General features: G+C 33.0%; 2 protein-coding genes across 2 annotated transcripts in view; both read right to left on the bottom strand.

Moving 5' to 3' along the window:
* LOC139497232 (caspase-3-like) overlaps positions 1 to 22958 on the bottom strand; it is a 303768-nt gene that overhangs the window by 262559 nt on the left and 18251 nt on the right. The gene's annotated exons all lie outside the window — the stretch shown is intronic.
* LOC139497864 (uncharacterized) overlaps positions 1 to 22958 on the bottom strand; it is a 79075-nt gene that overhangs the window by 40063 nt on the left and 16054 nt on the right. Inside the window, exons 5-13 of the mRNA XM_071286104.1 lie at positions 22510 to 22665; positions 21498 to 21602; positions 20766 to 20879; positions 13794 to 13817; positions 11343 to 11426; positions 8605 to 8703; positions 7938 to 8042; positions 7276 to 7374; positions 6541 to 6648 (exon numbers count right to left, since the gene is read on the bottom strand). Coding sequence (XP_071142205.1) covers positions 6541 to 6648; positions 7276 to 7374; positions 7938 to 8042; positions 8605 to 8703; positions 11343 to 11426; positions 13794 to 13817; positions 20766 to 20879; positions 21498 to 21602; positions 22510 to 22665 — 894 coding nt within the window. The remainder of the gene's footprint in view (positions 1 to 6540; positions 6649 to 7275; positions 7375 to 7937; positions 8043 to 8604; positions 8704 to 11342; positions 11427 to 13793; positions 13818 to 20765; positions 20880 to 21497; positions 21603 to 22509; positions 22666 to 22958) is intronic.

Raw genomic sequence — 22958 nt, 5'->3', positions numbered from 1 at the left:
AAAATTGACTATAAAGGGCAATAACTCCTAAAGGGGTCAACAGACCATTTTGGTCATGTTGACTTATTTGTAGATCTTATTTAGCTGAACATTTTTGCTGTTTACAGTTTATCTCTATCTATAATAATATTCAAGATAATAACCAAAAACAGCAAAATTTCCTTAAAATTACCAATTCAGGGGCAGCAACCTATCAACGAATTGTCCGATTCATCTCAAAATTTCAGGGCAGATAGATCTTGACCTGATAAACAATTTTACTACATGTCAGATTTGCTCTAAATGCTTCGGTTTATGAGTGATAAGCCAAAAACTGCATTTTACCCCTATGTTCTATTTTTAGCCATGGCGGCCATCTTGGTTGGTTGGGCGGGTCACCGGACACAATTTTTAAACTAGATACCCCAATGATGATTGTGGCCAAGTTTGGTTTAATTTGGTCCAGTAGTTTCAGAGGAGAAGATTTTTGTAAAAGATAATTAAGATTTACGAAAAATGGTTAAAAATTGACTATAAAGGGCAATAACTTCTAAAGGGGTCAACAGACCATTTTGGTCATGTTGACTTATTTGTAGAGCTTACTTTGTTGAACAATTTTGCTGTTCACAGTTTATCTCTATCTATAATAATATTCAAGATAATAACCAAAAACAGCAAAATTTTCTCAAAATTACCAATTCAGGGGCAGCAACCTATCAACGGGTTGTCCGATTCATCTGAAAATTTCAGGGCAGATACATCTTAACCTGATAAACAATTTTACCCCATGTCAGATTTGCTCTAAATGCTTTGGTTTTTGAGTTATAAGCCAAAAACTGCATTTTACCCCTATGTTCTATTTTTAGCCATGGCGGCCATCTTGGTTGGTTGGGCGGGTCACCGGACACAATTTTTAAACTAGATACCCCAATGATGATTGTGGCCAAGTTTGGTTTAATTTGGTCCAGTAGTTTCAGAGGAGAAGATTTTTGTAAAAGTTAACGACGGACGACGACGACGACGGACGACGGACGACGGACGCCGGACGCCGGACGCCGGACGCCAAGTGATGAGAAAAGCTCACTTGGCCCTTCGGGCCAGGTGAGCTAAAAAGGTAAAATCTACTTCAATATATAATTTTCAGGTCTTCCAACTAGCCCTACTTAGATGAAAACTAATTTACACAGAATACACAAAAAAACAAAATTTATTAAACCAATTTTTTTTAGAAAGAAACCTATTAATTGTATCATAATCATACAATTGAAGGATTTCAATTAACAGTAATTTGATGTTATAGCACTTCACTAAGGTTTTCATAGGTATTGAAGTGGGGCAGGGACATAAATATACAATGGGATTGCACATACCTGTCAACTGACCCGTATTCTGCGGGTGTGACCCGAGATTTTCACAATTCTGAGGGATCACCCGGAACACCCGCCGGTTCATTGAAATAACAAGGGAATTCCGAAAATGACCCGATTTCACCCGTATTTCTTAGCCTTGAGATTGATTTCATAAGTAATATTCCTTTGAAATACCGGCAAATTCGTAATTCTTCCATGAACAGGAAGTTCATCTAGCTATGTAAACTGTCAAATTAAGTGACCCATTAAGTGCATGGCTTCACTTGACAGCTTTGGTGTCAAACACACTGTTAATTAACACCAATTACCTTAGCTTTAGGTCGTAAATAAATTGCACCATTGCCAATGGCATTGGTTTACAAACTGAACTAGAGTTACTTCCCCTTATTTGTCACCATTCAAAATTATTCCTTATAGTTACGTTTTATGGGTGATAAAGATTAAATCATAAAAATATAAAATTCAAATACATATTGAAAAATAACTTTTCATTATTTTTATACCTTTAAACAATTTTTTTTTAAAAAGTTGAAAATTATTTTTTACATTTATACTTCCTTCAACTAGTACTGTATTACTATATTTCATCATAGTCTAATTTCCTCGTCCAATGAACATTAGTATGGTTAAAGGCTACATAGTCAATAGTATCAAACATTTAAGAATTACATTAAATTCTAGTGTTTGATGATTGCAGTTTTTTTTCTCTAAAAGGAAAGCAAATAAGACTTAGCTACACAAATTTATAAAAATCTATAAAAGTGCAATAAAATAATATTTAATAAGATTTAAAATGACTTAACAAAGTGAACATGCATTGATGTTTTGGTATATTTGATATACATTATAAGAAAATGTACCATAAATACTGAAATTCAGCTCGAAAAAGTTCGTACGCGTTATGACCTGAGATTTGATTCTTCAATGCAGGTCATGACCTGCATTTTCATCGTCACAGGTTGACAGGTATGGGATTGCATCTTTTTTTCATAAGTGGGGCGAGTTGGCATTAATAAATTCATCGTGGTTTATCTATTTGTCACGAGTGGGGCGAGTTGGCAAACCTTATTTCAGCGGGATTCTAACCCTTTTCATAAGTGGGGTATGTTATTCAACCTATTTGCAATGGAATTTTACCCTTTTTCATAAGTGGGGCGGTTGGTAAACAAGAGTGGGGCGATTTTTTAGAATATGGGGCGAGTTTGTGAAAAAGTGGGGCGATTAGGTATGGGCAATTTGTCATGGATTCAGTCCATCAGGAAGTGGCGTTCATTTTCAACATCACGTGAGTCACACATTTTGCAAATGGGGTCAGCTTCTGCTTCTCCGACGAACCATCCAGTTTCGATCCTCAAAGGAAGTATGACGCATCTAAATTGTGCCAGTATAGAACATTCAGAACAAGTGAGGTTCAGTCCAACATATGTTTCACATTTATATTCTGATTTGAATGTTTATATGTCCGCAATTTCGGAAAGTTTGTAATAGAGTTTTCCCATTCAGTGGAACACAACATGAAAAGTCTGTCTTTTACAAGAAAAATATCACAAGTTTGTTTTTGGTGGAAATAATCTTCCAAGTCAATGTGTGACAAAATAAGTTTCATATCTGATGACCAATTGTTCAAACACCGTTCAAGGTCCCAGTTGAAAACCTGTTTATGTGTTACATATTTGTTTTTCGTTCATTTTTTTACATAAATAAGGCCCTTAGTTTTCTCGTTTGAATTGTTTTACATTGTCTTATCGGGGCCTATTATAGCTGACTATGCGGTATGGGCTTTGCTCATTGTTGAAGGCTGTACGGTGACCTATAGTTGTTTATGTCTGTGTCATTTTGGTCTTTTGTGGATAGTTGTCTCTTTGGCAATCATACCACATTTTCTTTTTTATATTACATACGCGTGAATCGTCCATTCGAATAAGCTTGTTCCATAGTCTAATTATATTGTACCAGTGTCTTTCTTTACATGGCAGCCATCCAACATCACAATTTATAGCAACTTTCGGGGAAAATTTATGAACACCTAAGAAATAACGAATGGCTTTGTTTTGTACCAAATTAACACATGCATAGTCTTTAAACCCCAGACAGATGAGTTATAGTCTAAATCAGTACAACACATGATATAAACAGCTTTTCAAATGTCTTTATTCCAAAATTCTTAAGATTATGAATTTTTGAAATAATTCCACCTAGTGCTCGCCCTCCAGCTTCCGACAGTCATTCTGCTTTCATTTTATAGTCTTTAAATTCATGGAACATAACACCCAGATATTTGTACTTGTCGACAGTCTGTAAGGAATTTCCTCCAATTTTAAACTTGTATTCTGATCGTTTTATACGAGATTGGCGGAAATGAACTACTTTCGATTTCTCAGTGTTGATAAGTACTCGCCATCGCTAACACCAGTCATGGACTTTGTTCAACATCCCTTGCATGTCATTTTCATTGGGTGAAATTAACACTATATCGTCAGCATACAACAGTATCGATATATTTGAGTTTACTATGCTAACACCAAGGTAAATGTCTTTAACTTCCTGCACTAAATCATTAATGAAAATGGAGAAAAGTGTCGGCGAAAAAGTATCGCCTTGTCGAACACCGGAATTACATCTAAACCAATCTGTCAAAGTATCATTCAAACGAATACAAGCGGTAGTATTAGCTTTTGATAGAGTTATATATTTTCCCATCGATTTTATTTAAAAGAAGCTTGTACAGTAGCATATCTCCATCAACAAAGTCAAATGCCTTTTTTAAATCTATAAATGTGGCAAACGTTTTCGGACAGTTCCTCACAATTGAATTTAGTGTGAAAATATGGTCTTCACATGAACGATGCGCACAGAACCCATTCTGTTCGTCTGCTAACATGTTGTTTGTTTATAAATAAGCAGATACTCGGCTGTTTATAAACGCACTATATAGCTATATCTATATACCCCATACACACCCTTCTATATCTGTATACCCTATCCACACCCTCCTATATCTGTATACCCAATATACACCCTCCTATATATGTATACCTCATCCAAACCCTCCGACACCTGTATTCCCATTCCATACCCTCCTATATCTGTATATCCCATATACACCCTCCTATATCTGTATACCCCATCCTTACCCTCCTATATTTGTATACCCCATCCACACCCTCCTATATCTGTATACCAATCCACACCCTCCTATATCTGTATACCCCATCCACACCCTCTATCTGTATACCCCATCTACACACTCCTATATCTGTATACCCCATCTACACCCTCCTATATATATGTATTCCCCATCCACACCCTCCTATATCTGTATACCCCATCCACACCCTCCTATATCTGTATACCCCATCCACACCCTACTATATCTGTTTTACCAAACCACACCCTCCTATATCTGTATACCCCATCCACACCCTCTTATATCTAAATACCCCATCAACACCTTCCTATATCTGTATACCCCATCCACACCCTTATATATCTGTATACCCTATCCACACCCTACTATATCTGTTTTACCAATCCATACCCTCCTATATCTGTAAACCCCATTCACACCATCCACACCCTCCTATATCTGTAAACCCCATTCACACCATCCATACCCTCCTATATCTGTATATCTCATTCACACCCTTCTATATCTGTATTCCCCATCTACACTCTCCTATATATGTATTCCCCATCCACACCCTCCTATATCTGTATACCCTATCTACACCTTCCTATATCTGTAAACCCCATTCACACCCGCCTATATCTGTATACTTCATCCACACCCGCCTATATCTGTTTACCCCATCCCCACCCTACTATATCTGTTTTACCAATCCACACCCTCCTATATTTGTATACCCCATTCACACCATCCACACCCTCCTATATCTGTATACCTCATCCACACCCTCTTATATCTGTATACCCCATCTACACCCTCCTATATATGTATTCCCCATCCACACCCTCCTATATCTGTATACCCCATCTACACCCTCCTATATATGTATTCCCCATCCACACCCTCCTATATCTGTATACCCCATCAACACCCTCCTATATCTGCATACCCCATCTACACCCTCCTATATCTGTAAACCCCATCTACACCCTCCTATATCTGTATACCCCATCTACACCCTCCTATATCTGTATTACCCATTCACATCCTCTATATCTGTATACCCCATCCACACCCACCAATATCTGTGTACCCTATCCACACCCACCTATATCTGTATACCCTATCAACACCTCCCTATATCTGTATCCCCCATTCACAACCTCCTTTAACTATATACCCCATCCACATCTTCCATTATCTGTATACCCAATCCATACCCTCCCATATCTGTATACCCCATCCACATCCTCCTATATTTCTATACCCCATCAACACCCTCCTACATCTGTATACCCCTCCACTCTCTACTATATCTGTATAGCCCATCCCCATCCTCCTATATCTGTATACCCAATCCACCCCTTTCTATATCTGTATACCCCTCCACACCCTCCTATATCTGTATACCCCATCCACACCCTACTATATATGTATACCCTATCCACACCCTACTATATCTGTTTTACCAATCCATACCCTCCTATATCTGTAAACCCCCTTCACACCATCCACACCCTCCTATATCTGTATATCTCATTCACACCCTCCTATATATGTATTCCCAAACCATACCCTCCTATATCTGTATACCCCATCCACATCCACCTATATTTCTTTACCCCATCAACACCCTCCTATATCTGTATACCCCTCCACCCTCTACTATATCTGTATACCCCTCCACACCCTCCTATATCTGTATAGCCCTCCACACCCTCCTATATCTGTATAGCCCATCCACACCCTCCTATATCTGTATAGCCCTCCACACCCTCCTATATCTGTATAGCCCTCCACACCCTCCTATATCTGTATAGCCCTCCACACCCTCCTATATCTGTATAGCCCATCCACACCCTCCTATATTTGTATACACCATCCACACCCTCCTATATTTGTATACCCCATCCACGCCCTTCTATGAAACTTTTTCATATTTAAAGTTAAATTTAAATGATCAAAAGACTAAAGTCTTGAAAAAAAACATTTGACCAACCATACATAATTTTAGTGATTCATTACTTAATAGTTAAACACTGGGCATATACTATAAAATATTACCTGACTTGTTGTAACTAAGGGACTGGCACCTCCTTGTTCTACCAGACATCTTGAGATCTGTAGATCTCCCTCCCTAGCAGCCCAATGTAAAGCTGTGTATCCATTGTTCTATAATATAACCAAATAACATGTAACTATTATGTACAATACTTTGTTATCAATATCAATAATATACAATATATCCTACAACTGACATTAAAACTTGTCTGATAAACTGGACAATGTTGTGTAATAAATATAAACTAAATATATATCACATGAATCAGTGGTCAAAACTGAATACAATGACCAGTCACACTTGTATTTATATTGTATATAAACAATAAATAAACATGTTTTGTTGTGAAATGTCAAAACTTCCATAAAACCTGATATCTTAAAAAAATATTTTTTTCAAGAAATGTGTAAAATAATTATATCAATGGATTCAGTAGAACAAGACAAACAAAATGAGACCCCACTTTATATGATTCTTACAAATATTTGTTCGTTAAAACTGTCTAATTAACAACAGGATTTAGTGTAGATTCAGTATAATTGTTCATTTTAATAAAATATTTTTTTTTAAGAAACATGAAAAGGAGTAATATTTTCTGATTCAGAACAATAATACGAGTAAAATGAGACCCCACTTTATATAATAATTACAAATATTTGTTCATTAAACCTGTCTAATTAACAACATGATTTAGTGTAGATTAATAGTAATGTGATCAGACTAAGTAGATAACATACCTCTGTGATGTCGATCTTACATCCTCTATCAATGAGGAGTTTACAGACCTCCAGGTGTCCATTCCAGGCTGCCTTCATTAATGCTGTCCATCCATCTCCCTGGAATAATACAACTGACATCAAAACTTGTCTGATAAACTGGACAATGTTGTGTAATAAATATAAACTAAATATATATCACATGAATCAGTGGTGAAAACTGAATAAAATGACCAGTCACACTTGTATTTATATTGTACATAAACAATAAATAAACATGTTTTGTTGTGAAATGTCAAAACTTCCATAAAACCTGATATCTTAAAAAAATATTTTTTTCAAGAAATGTGTAAAATAATTATATCAATGGATTCAGTAGAACAAAACAAACAAAATGAGACCCCACTTTATATGATTCTTACAAATATTTGTTCATTTTAAAAACTGTCTGATTAACAACAGGAATTAGTGTAGATTCAGTATAATTGTTCATTTTAATAAAAAAAAAATTTTTAAGAAACATGAAAAGGAGTAATATTTTCTGATTCAGAACAATAATACGAGTAAAATGAGACCCCACTTTATATAATTATTACAAATATTTGTTCATTAAACCTGTCTAATTAACAACATGATTTAGTGTAGATTAATAGTAATGTGATCAGACTAAGTAGATAACATACCTCTGTGATGTCGATCTTACATCCTCTATCAATGAGGAGTTTACAGATCTCCAGGTGTCCTTCCTCGGCAGCAATCATTAATGCTGTCTGTCCTCCATCATACTCCTGGAATAATACAACTGACATCAAAACTTGTCTGATAAACTGGACAATGTTGTGTTATAAATATAAACAAAATATATATCACATGAATCAGTGGTCAAAACTGAATACAATGACCAGTCACACTTGTATTTATATTGTATATAAAACAACAAATAAACATGTTTTGTTGTGAAATGTCAAAACTTCCATTAAACCTGACATCTTAAAAAAATATTTTTTTTTCAAGAAATGTGTAAAATAATTATATCAATGGATTCAGTAGAACAAAACAAGTAAAATGAGACCCCACTTTATATGATTCTTACACATATTTGTTCGTTTAATCTGTCTAATTAACAACATGATTTTGTGTAGATTCAGTATCATTGTCCATTTTAATAAAAAAAAAAATTTAAAGAAACATGAAAAAAGTTAAATTTTCTAATTCAGAACAATAATACGAGTAAAATGAGACCCCACTTTATATAATTATTACAAATATTTGTTCATTAAAATTGTCTAATTAACAACATGCTTTAGTGTAGATTAATAGTAATGTGATCAGACTAAGTAGATAACATACATTTGTGATGTCGATCTTACATCCTGTATCAATGAGGAGACGACAGACCTCCAGGTGTCCTCCCTCGGCAGCCATCATTAATGCTGTCCATCCATATCTCTGGAATAATACAACTGACATCAAAACTTGTCTGATAAACTGGACAATGTTGTGTAATAAATATAAACAGAATATATATCACATGAATCAGTGGTCAAAACTGAATAAAATGACCAGTCACACTTGTATTTATATTGTATATAAACAATAAATAAACATGTTTTGTTGTGAAATGTCAAAACTTCCATAAAACCTGATATCTTATAAAAAAAAAAAATTTCAAGAAATGTGTAAAATAATTATATCAATGGATTCAGTAGAACAAAACAAACAAAATGAGACCCCACTTTATATGATTCTTACACATATTTGTTCATTTTAAAAACTGTCTGATTAACAACAGGAATTAGTGTAGATTCAGTATAATTGTTCATTTTAATAAAATATTTTTTTTTAAGAAACATGAAAAGGAGTAATATTTTCTGATTCAGAACAATAATACGGGTAAAATGAGACCCCACTTTATATGATTATTACAAATATTTGTTCATTAAACCTGTCTAATTAACAACATGATTAAGTGTAGATTAATAGTAATGTGATCAGACTAAGTAGATAACATACTGTTGTGATGTCGATCTTACATCCTGTATCAATGAGGAGGCGACAGATCTCCAGGCGTCCTCTCAAGGCAGCCCTCATTAATCTGTTATGTTCTGAAGTAATTTGTAGTTGGGTGTTTTATATTTCTTATGTACAATTTGTTCTGTTCTGAAGTAACTTGTAGTTGTGTGTTTTAACCTGCTGGTGTACAATTTGTTATGTTCTGAAGTAATTTGTAGTTCTGAAGTAATTTGTAGTTGTGTGTTTTATATTTCTTATGTACAATTTGTTCTGTTCTGAAGTAACTTGTAGTTGTGTGTTTTATACTGCTGGTGTACAATCTGTTATGTTCTTAAGTAATTTGTAGTTGTGTGTTTTTTTACTGCTTATGTACAATTTGTTCTGTTCTGAAGTAACTTGTAGTTGTGTGTTTTATACTGCTGGTGTACAATCTGTTATGTTCTGAAGTAACTTGTAGTTGTGTGTTTTATACTGCTGGTGTACAATCTGTTATGTTCTTAAGTAATTTGTAGTTGTGTGTTTTATACTGCTGGTGTACAATTTGTTCTGTTCTAAAGTAACTTGTAGTTGTGTTTTTTTACTGCTTATGTACAATTTGTTCTGTTCTGAAGTAACTTGTAGTTGTGTGTTTTATACTGCTGGTGTACAATCTGTTATGTTCTGAAGTAACTTGAAGTTGTGTGTTTTATACTGCTGGTGTACAATTTGTTATGTTCTGAAGTAATTTGTAGTTGTGTGTTTTATATTTCTTATGTACAATTTGTTCTGTTCTGAAGTAACTTGTAGTTGTGTGTTTTATACTGCTGGTGTACAATCTGTTCTGTTCTGAAGTAATTTGTAGTTGTGTGTTTTATACTGCTGGTGAACAATTTGTTCTGTTCTGAAGTAACTTGTAGTTGTGTGTTTTTTTACTGCTTATGTACAATTTGTTCTGTTCTGAAGTAACTTGTAGTTGTGTGTTTTTTTACTGCTGATGTACAATTTGTTCTGCTCTGAAGTAACTTGTAGTTGTGTGTTTTATACTGCTGGTGTACAATCTGTTATGTTCTGAAGTAACTTGTAGTTGTGTGTTTTATACTGCTGGTGTACAATCTGTTATGTTCTGACGTAACTTGTAGTTGTGTGTTTGATACTGCTGGTGTACAATCTGTTATGTTCTGAAGTAACTTGTAGTTGTGTGTTTTATACTGCTGGTGTACAATCTGTTATGTTCTGAAGTAACTTGTAGTTGTGTGTTTTATACTGCTGGTGTACAATCTGTTATGTTCTGAAGTAACTTGTAGTTGTGTGTTTTATACTGCTGGTGTACAATTTGTTATATTCTGAAGTAATTTGTAGTTGTGTGTTTTATACTGCTGGTGTACAATTTGTTATGTTCTGAAGTAATTTGTTGTTGTGTGTTTTATATTTCTTATGTACAATTTGTTCTGTTCTGAAGTAACTTGTAGTTGTGTGTTTTCTACTGCTGGTGTACAATTTGTTGTTCTGAAGTAATTTGTAGTTGTGTGTTTTATATTGCTTATGTACAATTTGTTCTGTTTTGAATTAACTTGTAGTTGTGTGTTTTTTACTGCTGATGTACAATTTGTTCTGTTCTGAAGTAATTTGTAGTTGTGTGTTTTATACTGCTGGTGTACAATCTGTTATGTTCTGAAGTAATTTGTAGTTGTGTGTTTTATATTGCTTATGTACAATTTGTTATGTTCTGAAGTCACTTGTAGTTGTGTGTTTTATACTGCTGGTGTACAATTTGTTCTGTTCTGAAGTAATTTGTAGAACATTGTTTGTTTTAAACTGCTTATGTACAATCTGTTATGTTCTGAAGCAACTTGTTTTTTTTATTTTTTATACCTCTGTTATTATAGTTCTAAAGTAAATTGTTGTTGTGTGTTTATGTACAATATTCAACATTTTGAAGTTACTTGTAGTTTTCACTGTTTCACTGTGCTTTTATTTTAAGTTACATGTAGTTTTGTGTCTTTTTTTGTTCATGTACCATAAAAGGCTGTGTCTTCAAAAGATGTTTCTATGAATTATTAAAATAAGGTAGTTTTGAATGTGACTATTTTACTTACATCTTGATTATCAATATCTGCACCATTCTGTAGGCTTAATTTTAAGGCTTCTGTATCTCCCTCCGAAGCAGCTGTAGTAAGTTTCTGTAAGTATAAGATATAAATTACATTTAATCTTGATAATCAATGTCTGCACCATTCTGTAGACATAATTTTAAGGCTTCTATATCTCCCTTCCCAGCAGCTGTAGTAAGTTTCTGTAAGTATAAGATATAAATTACATTTAATCTTGATAATCAATGTCTGCACCATTCTGTAGACATAATTTTAAGACTTCTATGTCTCTATTCCCAGCAGCTGTAGTAAGTTTCTGTAAGTAAACCGTAATAAAAATATATTGTAATAAATGTCCTTACTGTTAAATTAGGTAATAATTATGTATTCTTCTGTTTAGCAATGACTACATAAATCAGTAGTATCCTTCCTTCAAATAACAGACAGAGAGGAATTCTTTTAATAGCATATAATTGTTGGGATTTATGCATTTTATATTATCAAGAAAAACACCAAGAGTGCACACACTGAAATGTCTCGCCTTCTTTACTATCATTGATATTATGTTGATAGTCCTAAATAAAAAGCTTTATCACAACTGTCACATAAACTTAACATTAACCAAGAAAACTGAACATTGACCAATGAACCATGAAAATGAGGTCAAGGCATGTACAGCTAACAATTCGTCCAAACAACAGATATTGTTGACCTATTGGTTATAGTCTAAGAAAACCAGACCAAAACACAAAAACTTAACACTAAGCAATGAACCGTGAAAATGAGGTCAAGGTCAAATAAAACCTGTGCGATTGACATATACATCAAAGAATATTTCCATACAGCAAATATAGTTGACATATATTGCATAATGTATTAAATAAAAAGACCAAAACTCAAAAACTGAACTTTGACCACTGAACCATGAAAATGAGGTCACGGTCAGATGACACCTGCCAGCTAGACATGTACACCTTACAATCATTCATACACCAAATATGGTAGACCTATTGCATACAGTATAAGAAAAACAGACCAAAACACAAAAACCTTACTGTAACCACTGAACCATGAAAATGAGTTCAAGGTCAGATAACACCTGTCAGTTGGAAATATACACTTTACAGTCCTTCCATACACTGAATATATACTAGATCTATTGCTTATAGTATCTGAGATATGGACCTGACCACCAAAACTTAACCTTGTTCACTGATTCATGAAATGAGGTCGAGGTTAAGTGAAAACTGTCTAACGGGCATGAAGACCTTGTAAGGTACACACATACCAAATATAGTAATCCTATTAATTCTAATAAGAAAGAATTTAACATTACAAAAAACATTTTTTTCAAGTAGTCACTGAACCATGGAAATGAGGTCAAGGACATTGGACATGTGACTGACGGAAACTTCATAACATTAGGCATCTATATACAAAGTATGAAGCATCCAGGTCTTCAACCTTCTAAAATATGAAGCTTTTAAGACATAAGCCGCCGTCTGATCACTATCCCTATGTCGAGCTTTCTGCGACTTAAGTCGCAAGCTCGACAAAAATTGTTAACCTTCAAAAAATTATTTTTTTATAGAATCATGAACTAGATTTGGCATATCCTTGATTTTTCTTTCTTGTAGTGTTTTCTGGACTTTGACCTTTGTCCTTTTAAAGACATGTAATACACTTAGTCCTTTAGTTGCCCCTACTTTTGTCCTTTTGGAGACATGTAGTTGTGTTTCATTCACTTAGTCCTTTAATTGCCTTTTGAAGACATGTAATTGTGTTTCATTCACTTAGTCCTTTGATTGCCTTTTGAAGACATGTAATTGTGTTTCATTCACTTAGTCCTTTAATTGCATTTTGAAGACATGTAATTGTGTTTCATTCACTTAGTCCTTTAATTGCCCCTTGGTACTGACTCATCCTTTTTTATATCAACTAGTAGAAATCTCTCTATTAACTTACATAAAGAGATACATATATAAATGTATGTAGACTGAATAAATGTAGATGTGGGATATAATAAAGCAATGAGACTGTAACCTAACAAGACAAAAAGTGTGTTGTATCAGTCGGCTCTTTATACCATAAAATAGATTGGTCTTATTCAACTCACATGAACTTAACAATGGCAAGGGGAGATAACTTCTGTATTATTTTTTTTTATGTAGAAAAATTGTCCCAATATTTTTTTCAAATAAATCTACAGACCTACTTAGAGTTACAAATAAACAAGGATTATGAAGGTACTACATAAATAATACACTATCTCCCACCACTCACTTTTAGAATCTTTTTTTCACCTTCCACCTTGCTTTGTCCCAGTTTTGTATTTTTTTGTTTTTGGAATTAGTTTGGTAGTTCACTTAGAATTCTACTAGTTTTTACTTGTATCTAATTGTACACTAATGGGGAACAAAACTACAAATGACAAGAAGACTATTAAGTAAATCTTACCTCATTCCAACTTTCCATTATAGCCTAAAAATAGAAAAGTAAAGTTATATTTAATATATACTGTTGAGTTTTAATTGAGGTATTTGTGTTATTGTCAATTGAAAAAAACATGATCACTAAAAAATACTGACCTAATATTTCTATCTTCTTATTTCATTCAAGTAATATATAATAGCATTGAAACAGTCATTTATCTCAACTTTAATTCAATCATTTTTTATTCTGTATGTGCCTGTCCACAGCCAGGACCTATAACGTAGTGGATGTAGTTAGAAGCTGTGTACCATATTTGTTTTTCCGTCATTGTTGTAGTACAAAGTAGGCTGTTGATGTTTTTTTTTTAAATGTTTCACATTTTATCATACCATGTCTTTTTATAGATGATCATATGGTATGGGTTTTGGCTTTTGCTCATTGTTGAAGGCTATTGGACGACCTGTAATTGTTTATATCTTTGTCCTATGGTCTAGGAATAATTGTATCATTGTTAATCATACCACACCTCCTTAGGTAACTTCAAACTAGAAAAATAGACTTGTGTCGCTGCATGCAAGTGATAGGCCATTTCTGGAATCATGTCTTTCACCGGAAAATATCCTCAATTTCGCACCCTTTTGTGACATCATTTACCAGATAGAAGGCGGGCCTGTATCCCTGCTCTATTAAAGTTTCAAGCATTTTCAGAATCGTCATTCTGCAGAGTAGTTTAGAAATAATTTATTTTCCGTAAGTACGCAATCTTAATTCCCATACCACTTAAGGGAGGGTCACCAACTTATTAAATTTTAATTTTCCAAATATTTTGTGCAATATACGATCAAACTTTTTCACCCGTTCGCTCAACATGTGTTGAAGTGACGATGCCTACATTTTAGTTATGTGGTGATGGAAGTCATATGACAGATTCAACTAACTACCGTATCCCGGAACTGGCCTATTGAGGCAACATATTCACTGGGGCATAAATGATCATTCCCTTAAATCATTAATTATAAAGCCAAGAAAACTTTCATGAAAATGTTCTTTGTACAATGCACAACAGAAACTACAAGAATGTGTCCATAGTCATGATAGTACATGGATGCCCCACTAACACTATCATTTTCTATGTTCAGTGGACTGTGAAATTGGGGTCAAAACTCATAGGCAACATGTGTAAGAAGTTTCAAGTTGATAGGACTTCAACTTCATCAAAAAATATCTTGACAAAAAGCTTTAACCTGAAGTGGGACAGACGCATTTTCTATGTTCAGTGGACCGTGAAATGGATTCAGCTCTATATTTGGATTGTGATTAAATAGTTGACACAGCATAGGTTTCTGACACAGAATGAATGTGGTCTAATGAACTTAAAATATTTGTTTGCCTTTGAGCAATTCACTATGCTGTTGAATATTAATCCTCTCAAAAAAATGTTTGAAGAAATTTTCTTTTTATTGATGAAATCTGAAATGAGAAAAAATTTAACCCCATTTTTTTTCACATCCCCCTTTCCCTTTTTCCAAAACTGATCGCATTTCAAATTTCTAATGGAGTTTGCAACAATAAATACTCATTTTAATACATCATAAAATATTAAAATGTAAAATAAAGTGCTTGTTATCACTGAATGGTAAAGATTGTTTTAATTTATCAGTTGGTAGTAAAAGTGAATATACATTGCATATTGTATAAAACAATGATTTAAGTTGATTCAACTACTATTCTGGACAAAGAAAGATAACTCCAATTGAAAATTTCTTAATTAAATATTTCTTGCTATTGCACAATACTGTGCAATTGAAAATATTTGCTATTGCACAAAACTAAGTTTCAAGTTGATTGAACTTCAGCTTCACCAAAAACTACCTTGACCAAAAACTTTAACCTGAACGGAAGAACGGACGCACAGACGAACGAACAAATGGAGCCACAGACCAGAAAACATAATGCCCCTCTACTATCGTAGGTGGGGCATAAAAATCGAAGTACATGTTTAGATTCAGCATATCAAAAAAGCCCAAGAATTCAATTTTTGTTAAAATCAAACTTAGTTTAATTTTGGACCCTTTGGACCTTAATGTAGACCAATTTGAAAACGGGACCAAAAATTAAGAATCTACATACACAGTTAGATTTGGCATATCAAAGAACCCCAATTATTCAATTTTTTATGAAATCAAACAAAGTTTAATTTTGGACCCTTTGGGCCCCTAATTCCTAAACTGTTGGGACCAAACTTGAAAACTGGGCCAATAATCAAAAATCTAAGTACATTTTTAGATTCAGCATATCAAAAAACCCCAAGGATTCAATTTTTGATGAAATCAAACAAAGTTCAATTTTGACCCTTTGGGCCCCTAATTCCTAAACTGTTGGGACCAAAACTCCCAAAATCAAACCCAACCTTCCTTTTATGGTCATAAACCTTGTTTAAATTTCATAGATTTCTATTTACTTATACTAAAGTTATGGTACGAAAACCAAGAATAATGCTTATTTGGGCCCCTTTTTGGCCCATAATTCCTAAACTGTTGGAACCAGGGATGGGCACGATTACTGACAAATGTAATCGATTAATAATCGATTACATGAAGGATTTTTGTGCAATCGATTAATAATCGATTACACTTATTTTTTTATGTAATTACATTACTTTTCGATAACTGTCAATTACACGCTTTAAAATAATGAACAAAGTTCAAACACAACTATGCTGCTCAACTTATTTAGGGTGGAAATTTAGAAAATTACAAAACAGCGTTAAAAGCATGGTTACTAAAATGTTATTTTGACAGTTGTTTTCTAGTTAAACTATTTAAAAAAATCTTAAGCGAGTGATGATCAACATGAGAACATGCATACATTGTATGCAAACATTGCATCAATTGCTTCTTTATATTGCAGTTAATTTTCTTAATGGTTTGCAAAGTTTTTCTGTTATACTGACTTCAGTTTGAAATAATACTAACATATTATTATTAGATATATTTGAATAAAATTCAATTTTGGCAATGAGAGAGGTTTCCTTCCTCTGAAAAAAAATATGTATAAAAAAATATTTAAAAACATTTAAAAGATGGAAATTTATAATTTATATTAATATAATAACAAGAAAGAATTCATCATCTCTTTGTTTAGATAATCCCCCTAATTACACCTAATAAAACTGTCAATGGAGAATAATTTATAACGGTGTGTTCCCATTTCGCCTTAGCTGTGAATTCCAGGTAAAAAAGGTATAAAATATACTAAGGCCAGATGGGAATTGAACTAAGGCCACGGTTTTTTAATTTGTTGGTTTACGGATTTTCCCCATGAAAAAGTCGGGTCGGTCGGTCGGGAAAAAAAAGAAAAAAAATATCTTTCAAGACAGAAAAAAAAATGCAAAATAAATATACATTTCACCATTCAACAAAAATGTTTTTTATGCTATTTTGTCATCATTTCAAATTTTAGTTCGATGAAATATTCTTGCTCAGCTGTCATAAATATCGCATGACATTGTCTAATGATTTGCCGTAAAAAAGGGGGTGTTCACAGACAAAGACGAAATTAAATCGTCTTTTCACAAACAAGAAGAACAAATTCGCGTAGCTCTTAATCAATTCCAGAAAACTTGGTGAGTAATGATCTTCAAAAACGAAAACTGATAAAGAAAAAAATGTAAAAAACGTCGTACGAAAATAAGTTTCAACACACGTGTCAAAAACGTAATAGACTCGTCCACGGAAAAAACGAGAATATCGGGTTTATAATCTAGTGTCATGCATTCCCGTTTTTTATCCAAATGGACGATATTTTTTTTTTATTATCCATGAAACAAGAAAATTCTAAATGACTTGTTGATATTCAGAACGTGCTTTCCACCTGTCCACATTTGGACAAGTCTATTTCTATGAGATTATGCATCTTACAGACTGATGACAAATAAGGGAAACGAACTTATTGTGTAATGGGTTTTAAACACAGATTTCGTTCCGCAAAATTATTTGCGTAAACGACATTTCAAGGTCAGTTATAATTGATTTGTCTATTTTTAGAAACGTAAACTGGAAGTTTTATTTTTTCACAACAGAGAGTGTTATCAATTTTGTTAGTGATTCATGCATTTCATTTCATTAAAAAAGAATCGTTTAATTATTTTTCAGGGATAATGTATTTGTTTGGGTCGGCGGGAATAAAAAAGCATGAAAAGTCAATTTTATTTTTATTCTAGGAATCGGCAAAATCGGGTCGGCGGATCCGTAAACCAACAAATTAAAAAATCCTGGCCTAAGGCGAAATGTGAATTTAGATAAAAATATTAAATAAACAAATTAAACCTTTGTGTTTTTAAAGCAATTTGAACAACATGTAATCAGGGATTTGTTTCTCTTTAATTATATTTTTTAATAAATTAAGTGATTTCAAAAGCTGTGAAATCAGGAACTAGAGGCTCTAAAGAGCCTGTGTCGCTCACCTTGGCATATGTGAATTAAACAAAAGAAGCAGACAGTTCATGACAAAATTGTGTTTAGGTGATTGTGATGTGTTTGTACATCTTCCTTTACTGAACATTCTTGCTGCTTACAATTATCTCTATCTATAATGAACTTGACCGTGTAGTTTCAGTGGAAAATGTTAGTAAAAATTTACAAATTTTATGAAAATTGTTAAAAATTGATTATAAAGGACAATAACTTCTTAGGGGGTCAATTGACCATTTTGGTCATTTTGACTTATTTTTGAGTCTTAAATTGCAGTACATTATTGCTGTTTACAGTTTATCTCTATTTATAATAATATTCAAGATAATAACCCAAATCAGCAAAATTTCCTTAAAATTACCAATTTAGGGGCAGCAACCTAACAAGGAGTTGTCCGACTCATCAGGGCAGATAGATCTTGACCAGATAAACATTTTTACCCCTTGTCACATTTGCTCTAAATGCTTTGGTTTTTGAGTTATAAGCCAAAAACTGTATTTTACCCTTATGTTCTATTTTTAGCCGTAGTGGCCATCTTAGTTGGTTTGCCCGGTCACAAAACACAATTTTTAAACTAGATAGCATAATAATGGTTCTGGCTATGTTTGGTAAAATTTGGCCCAGCAGTTTCAGAGGAGAAGATTTTTGTAAAAGTTAACTAAGATTTACGAATAACGGATAAAATTGACTATAAAGGTCAATAACTCCTAAAGGGGTCAACTGACCATTTTGGTCCTGTTGACTTATTTGTAAATCTTACTTTGCTGAACATTTTTGCTGTTTACAGTTTATCTCTATCCATAATAATATTCAAGATAATATCCAAAAACACCAAAATTTCCTTAAAATGACCAATTCAGGGGCAGCAACCCAACAACAGGTTGTTGGATTCATCTGAAAATTTCAGGGCAGATAGATCTTGACCAGATAAACAATTTTACCCCTTGTCAGATTTGCTTTAAATGCTTTGGTTTTTGAGTTATAAGCCAAAAACTGCATTTTACCCCTATGTTCTATTTTTAGCCATGGCGGCCATCTTGGTTGGTTGGCCGGGTAAAAAAACACAAATTTTAAACTAGACACATCAATGATGGATGTGGCCAAGTTTGGTTAATTTGGCCCAGTAGTTTCAGAGGAGAAGATTTTTGTAAAAGTTAACGCCGGATGACGGACAATGGACGCCAAGTGATGAGAAAAGCTCACTTGGTCCTTCGGGCTCGGTGAGCTAAAAATAATAATAACCCAAATCATACCAGACCCAATAAGTGAAATAATCATAGAGATATAAATATAATCAACAATAGATATTTATAAATGATAAAACAAAGATTGAGGTTTTAGGTGAAAAGGTATAACATCATATTTACCATGCATTATTAATCACTGTCTGACAACTGTATATATAACAATATTATCAATAATAACTTGATCATAACAGTTTAACATTGTCCCCAATGTTGTAGTTACTAACATCTTATACTAAGATTGCTAACACTTTTACTTTTCTTATATTTCTATATACAAGAGGAATAGCTCCTGTAAAAACAGTATGTTTACATTCTTCAAGACCTTGCTAATATCAGCCTTTGTTATACCCTTTATAAGATATTTGTCAAGAAATGAAGGCATGAGACTGCTTACAAAGCAACTTTTTCATATACATATATCATAATCAATATTAAGAGATTTTGACTCCCTCCAGAAGAATCACTTGTATGATATTTCCAAGGATTTATCAGAGCTGATTTTCCAACTCATTTTCATCAGAGACATAGCTGATATAAACATGTGATATAAATTTCATAAATATTGAACAAGAATTGTACTCTTGAGAGCACAAACAATGCTATTTACTGCAGAATTAACATTACTAAGGGAAATAACTCCTAAAAAAATAATTGATCAGAGCTGATTTCTCAAACTCGTTAGAGAACTTGCTGATATCAAACATTCAATATAAATTTCTTAACAATCCTACAAGTAACTTTTGACAAGGCTTTCAATGTTATAATCCATATAGTTAATTTTTCCAAGGGCTAAGCTCATCTACCATCTTGTTTCAGTATTAGTCCAAGACATTGCTAATATAAACTGTTCACATAAATTTCATGAACACCTGGTTAGAATTGTACATGTGAGAGCCCTTAAAAGACAAACAGATGGAAGCCAGATATAATTATCTTACAATCAATCAGTGACACAGTGGATCATTTAAGACAATACATATACAATGTTTACATGGTTTAGGATAGGAAGATTAACATATTGAAAAAAAAAACACACAAAAAACAATTGAAAAAAGCGCCAACACAAATGAGTGATTCCAATTTTTTACTTTAAAAATGGTACAATACTTCATAGCAAATACATTTTGATGATAAAAATATTACCTTGGCAACAAATAAACTAACACAAAAACTTCATTCAAGTTGATATTAAAAAAAGTATTGGGTATATATGGGGTCAAACTGACAAACATTGATGGTATGTTACCCTGCACAGAAAGTAGCTAAATCTATTTTACCTGATCTTCTGGGATAGGACTAGCTCCCATGTTGTTTGGACTTTTGGATCTTGCTCTATGTTTGGACTTGGCAATCTTCTGTTGCATTTGCTGCAACTGTGTGTCACGTTCTTCCTGTAAATTAAATCATTGATGTTTTAAAATGCATAGAAATTTTAACAGGAAATATTGTTAAATAGGAAACAACACCTAGTCAACAACACATACCCACCTCCTCCATTACAATAGCAATTTAAACAAAGACTAACATCAACAGACAACATAGTCAATATTCAAATTTACATTAAGGTAGATTGTGTGTCTTCCGAAGTTTTTTTATTCGATTAAAATTTTAAGAAACATTTTCATATAAGGGGAGATAACTCAAATGTTGTAATTTTATGAAAGAACGAATTTACCTATTTTATTTCGTAGCAAGAAAAAATTCATAGCAATTCAAAATACTGGATTCTACTATAAACATGCTCAAAATGTACAATACTGAGTCTTTTTCTGCGCAAATTATATTTTAGTTCCGATTTTTTTTCTTTTTTAAAATTTCCTCTGTTAAACAATATCCCTTAACAGCACTGGAAATCAGACATAGAGAGCCATGTTATACAATCTGCATTTGTCCATGAAAAAAACTGACATATTTTAAATAACTTGTGCTATCCATTTTCTTGTGATCAAGTTTTTTCAAGCTTTTATAATATTAGTACATTTTTTAATAGCAACAGCCATTCTACTCACCGTTTTTGTTTTGTGATATTCTTTCTTCTGTCTTTCAGACATATCCATTATTTCTTTTGCCTGCATTTCCTTTTTTCCTCTGGATTTGTCTAATCTTCTTCTCAACTAGAAATATAATCAAACAAATGAACACTCTATCAATACAATAATATTTCGAAATATCTTTTTAAATAAAGGAGTTTGCCTCAAATTTCAGATTAATCTGATAAAAGATTTTGGACACTTTTTGAACACTTCAGTCGATTCAATTAGGTAAAGTGAAAGAATTGAACTGATTAAGTAATTAAAGAAGCTCAAATTCAAGCTTTAATATACAAAATCTATCAAACATGTCACTCTTCAGATGGTTTTTGTCAAAAATGAAAGTAGCGGCATCTGTGTTCACTCTCAACTTTTATATATGTTATGTATCATCATCAAATACAACTAACTTTTAAATATTAAAAATGAACCCAACTGTGGCCACTTCCATTTACCATGGAAACCATTTAAAATTTTAACGCAAATGCTGAAATTGTGAAGATTTTAGTAATTTAGCATGACTTAATGATGCTAGTACCCAATACATGTGCATCGCATGGTCAAAAACAGCCCATATTTATCCATTTTATGTAGCAGAAGTATTCTACTTTCCAATAAATAGGTAAAAGATTTCATTTTAACAATTTTGTAAAACTGCTTAATTTTGAAGCCTAAAAGGGTCTTACTGGACCTACTCGTTTCTGTATTTTTTTTGTAAATGACTTACACATTCAATACTTTCCTCATTGTATGTATTTAGTGGAGGAAAACCAAAGCTAAGTGAAGACTTGCATATCATAGTAACTGTTACAATAACAGATAGACTGCATTGTTTCTGCAAATGAGTACTGCAACATCTGTGTCTGAGTGTTCAAACAAAATCTTTAAATCTTAAATACTTGAACATTATGCAAAGTGGTATAAATATCAACAAGCGCATGTCAGGATACTTGACAAACCAAATTTTCTTTCAGTTCTGGATATAACTCACCATTTCTTGCTGTTGTTCCTGCTGTTGTTTGATCTTATCATGAAGACTTGTCTGTTCCCGTACAAGTTTATTAAATACAGCTTGTTTCTGATCTTCTGTTATATCCACATTAACCACCGTTTTCTCCCTATTTAGTGCAAATAGTGGAGGAGTTTTCTACAATAAATAATTAAGTTTGATTAGCTGAGAAATGCAGTATACTTGTTTTATTTTCCAGTTTTAGAAATTTTCACCTGAATACCAAGCAAATAGACCTTGATTAGTTCAATTAACTGTTGACACAGATATATGTCTCGCCTATTGGCATAAAACTCAGAAAAAGACAATCTGATGGACAGCAACATTGTTTATTCATTCGGTCACTGGATTATGAAAATGGTTTACAAACTGAGATGCACAGACAGTTATATAACTTTATAGAAAATATTGTGTTAATTGTAAATTGTTCC

Source organism: Mytilus edulis, chromosome 12, assembly GCF_963676685.1.
Source record: "Mytilus edulis chromosome 12, xbMytEdul2.2, whole genome shotgun sequence".
In the NCBI taxonomy this organism is placed as follows: domain Eukaryota; kingdom Metazoa; phylum Mollusca; class Bivalvia; order Mytilida; family Mytilidae; genus Mytilus; species Mytilus edulis.
Note: the sequence above shows the minus strand (reverse complement) of the source record. Positions and strands in the feature narration are given on the sequence as shown.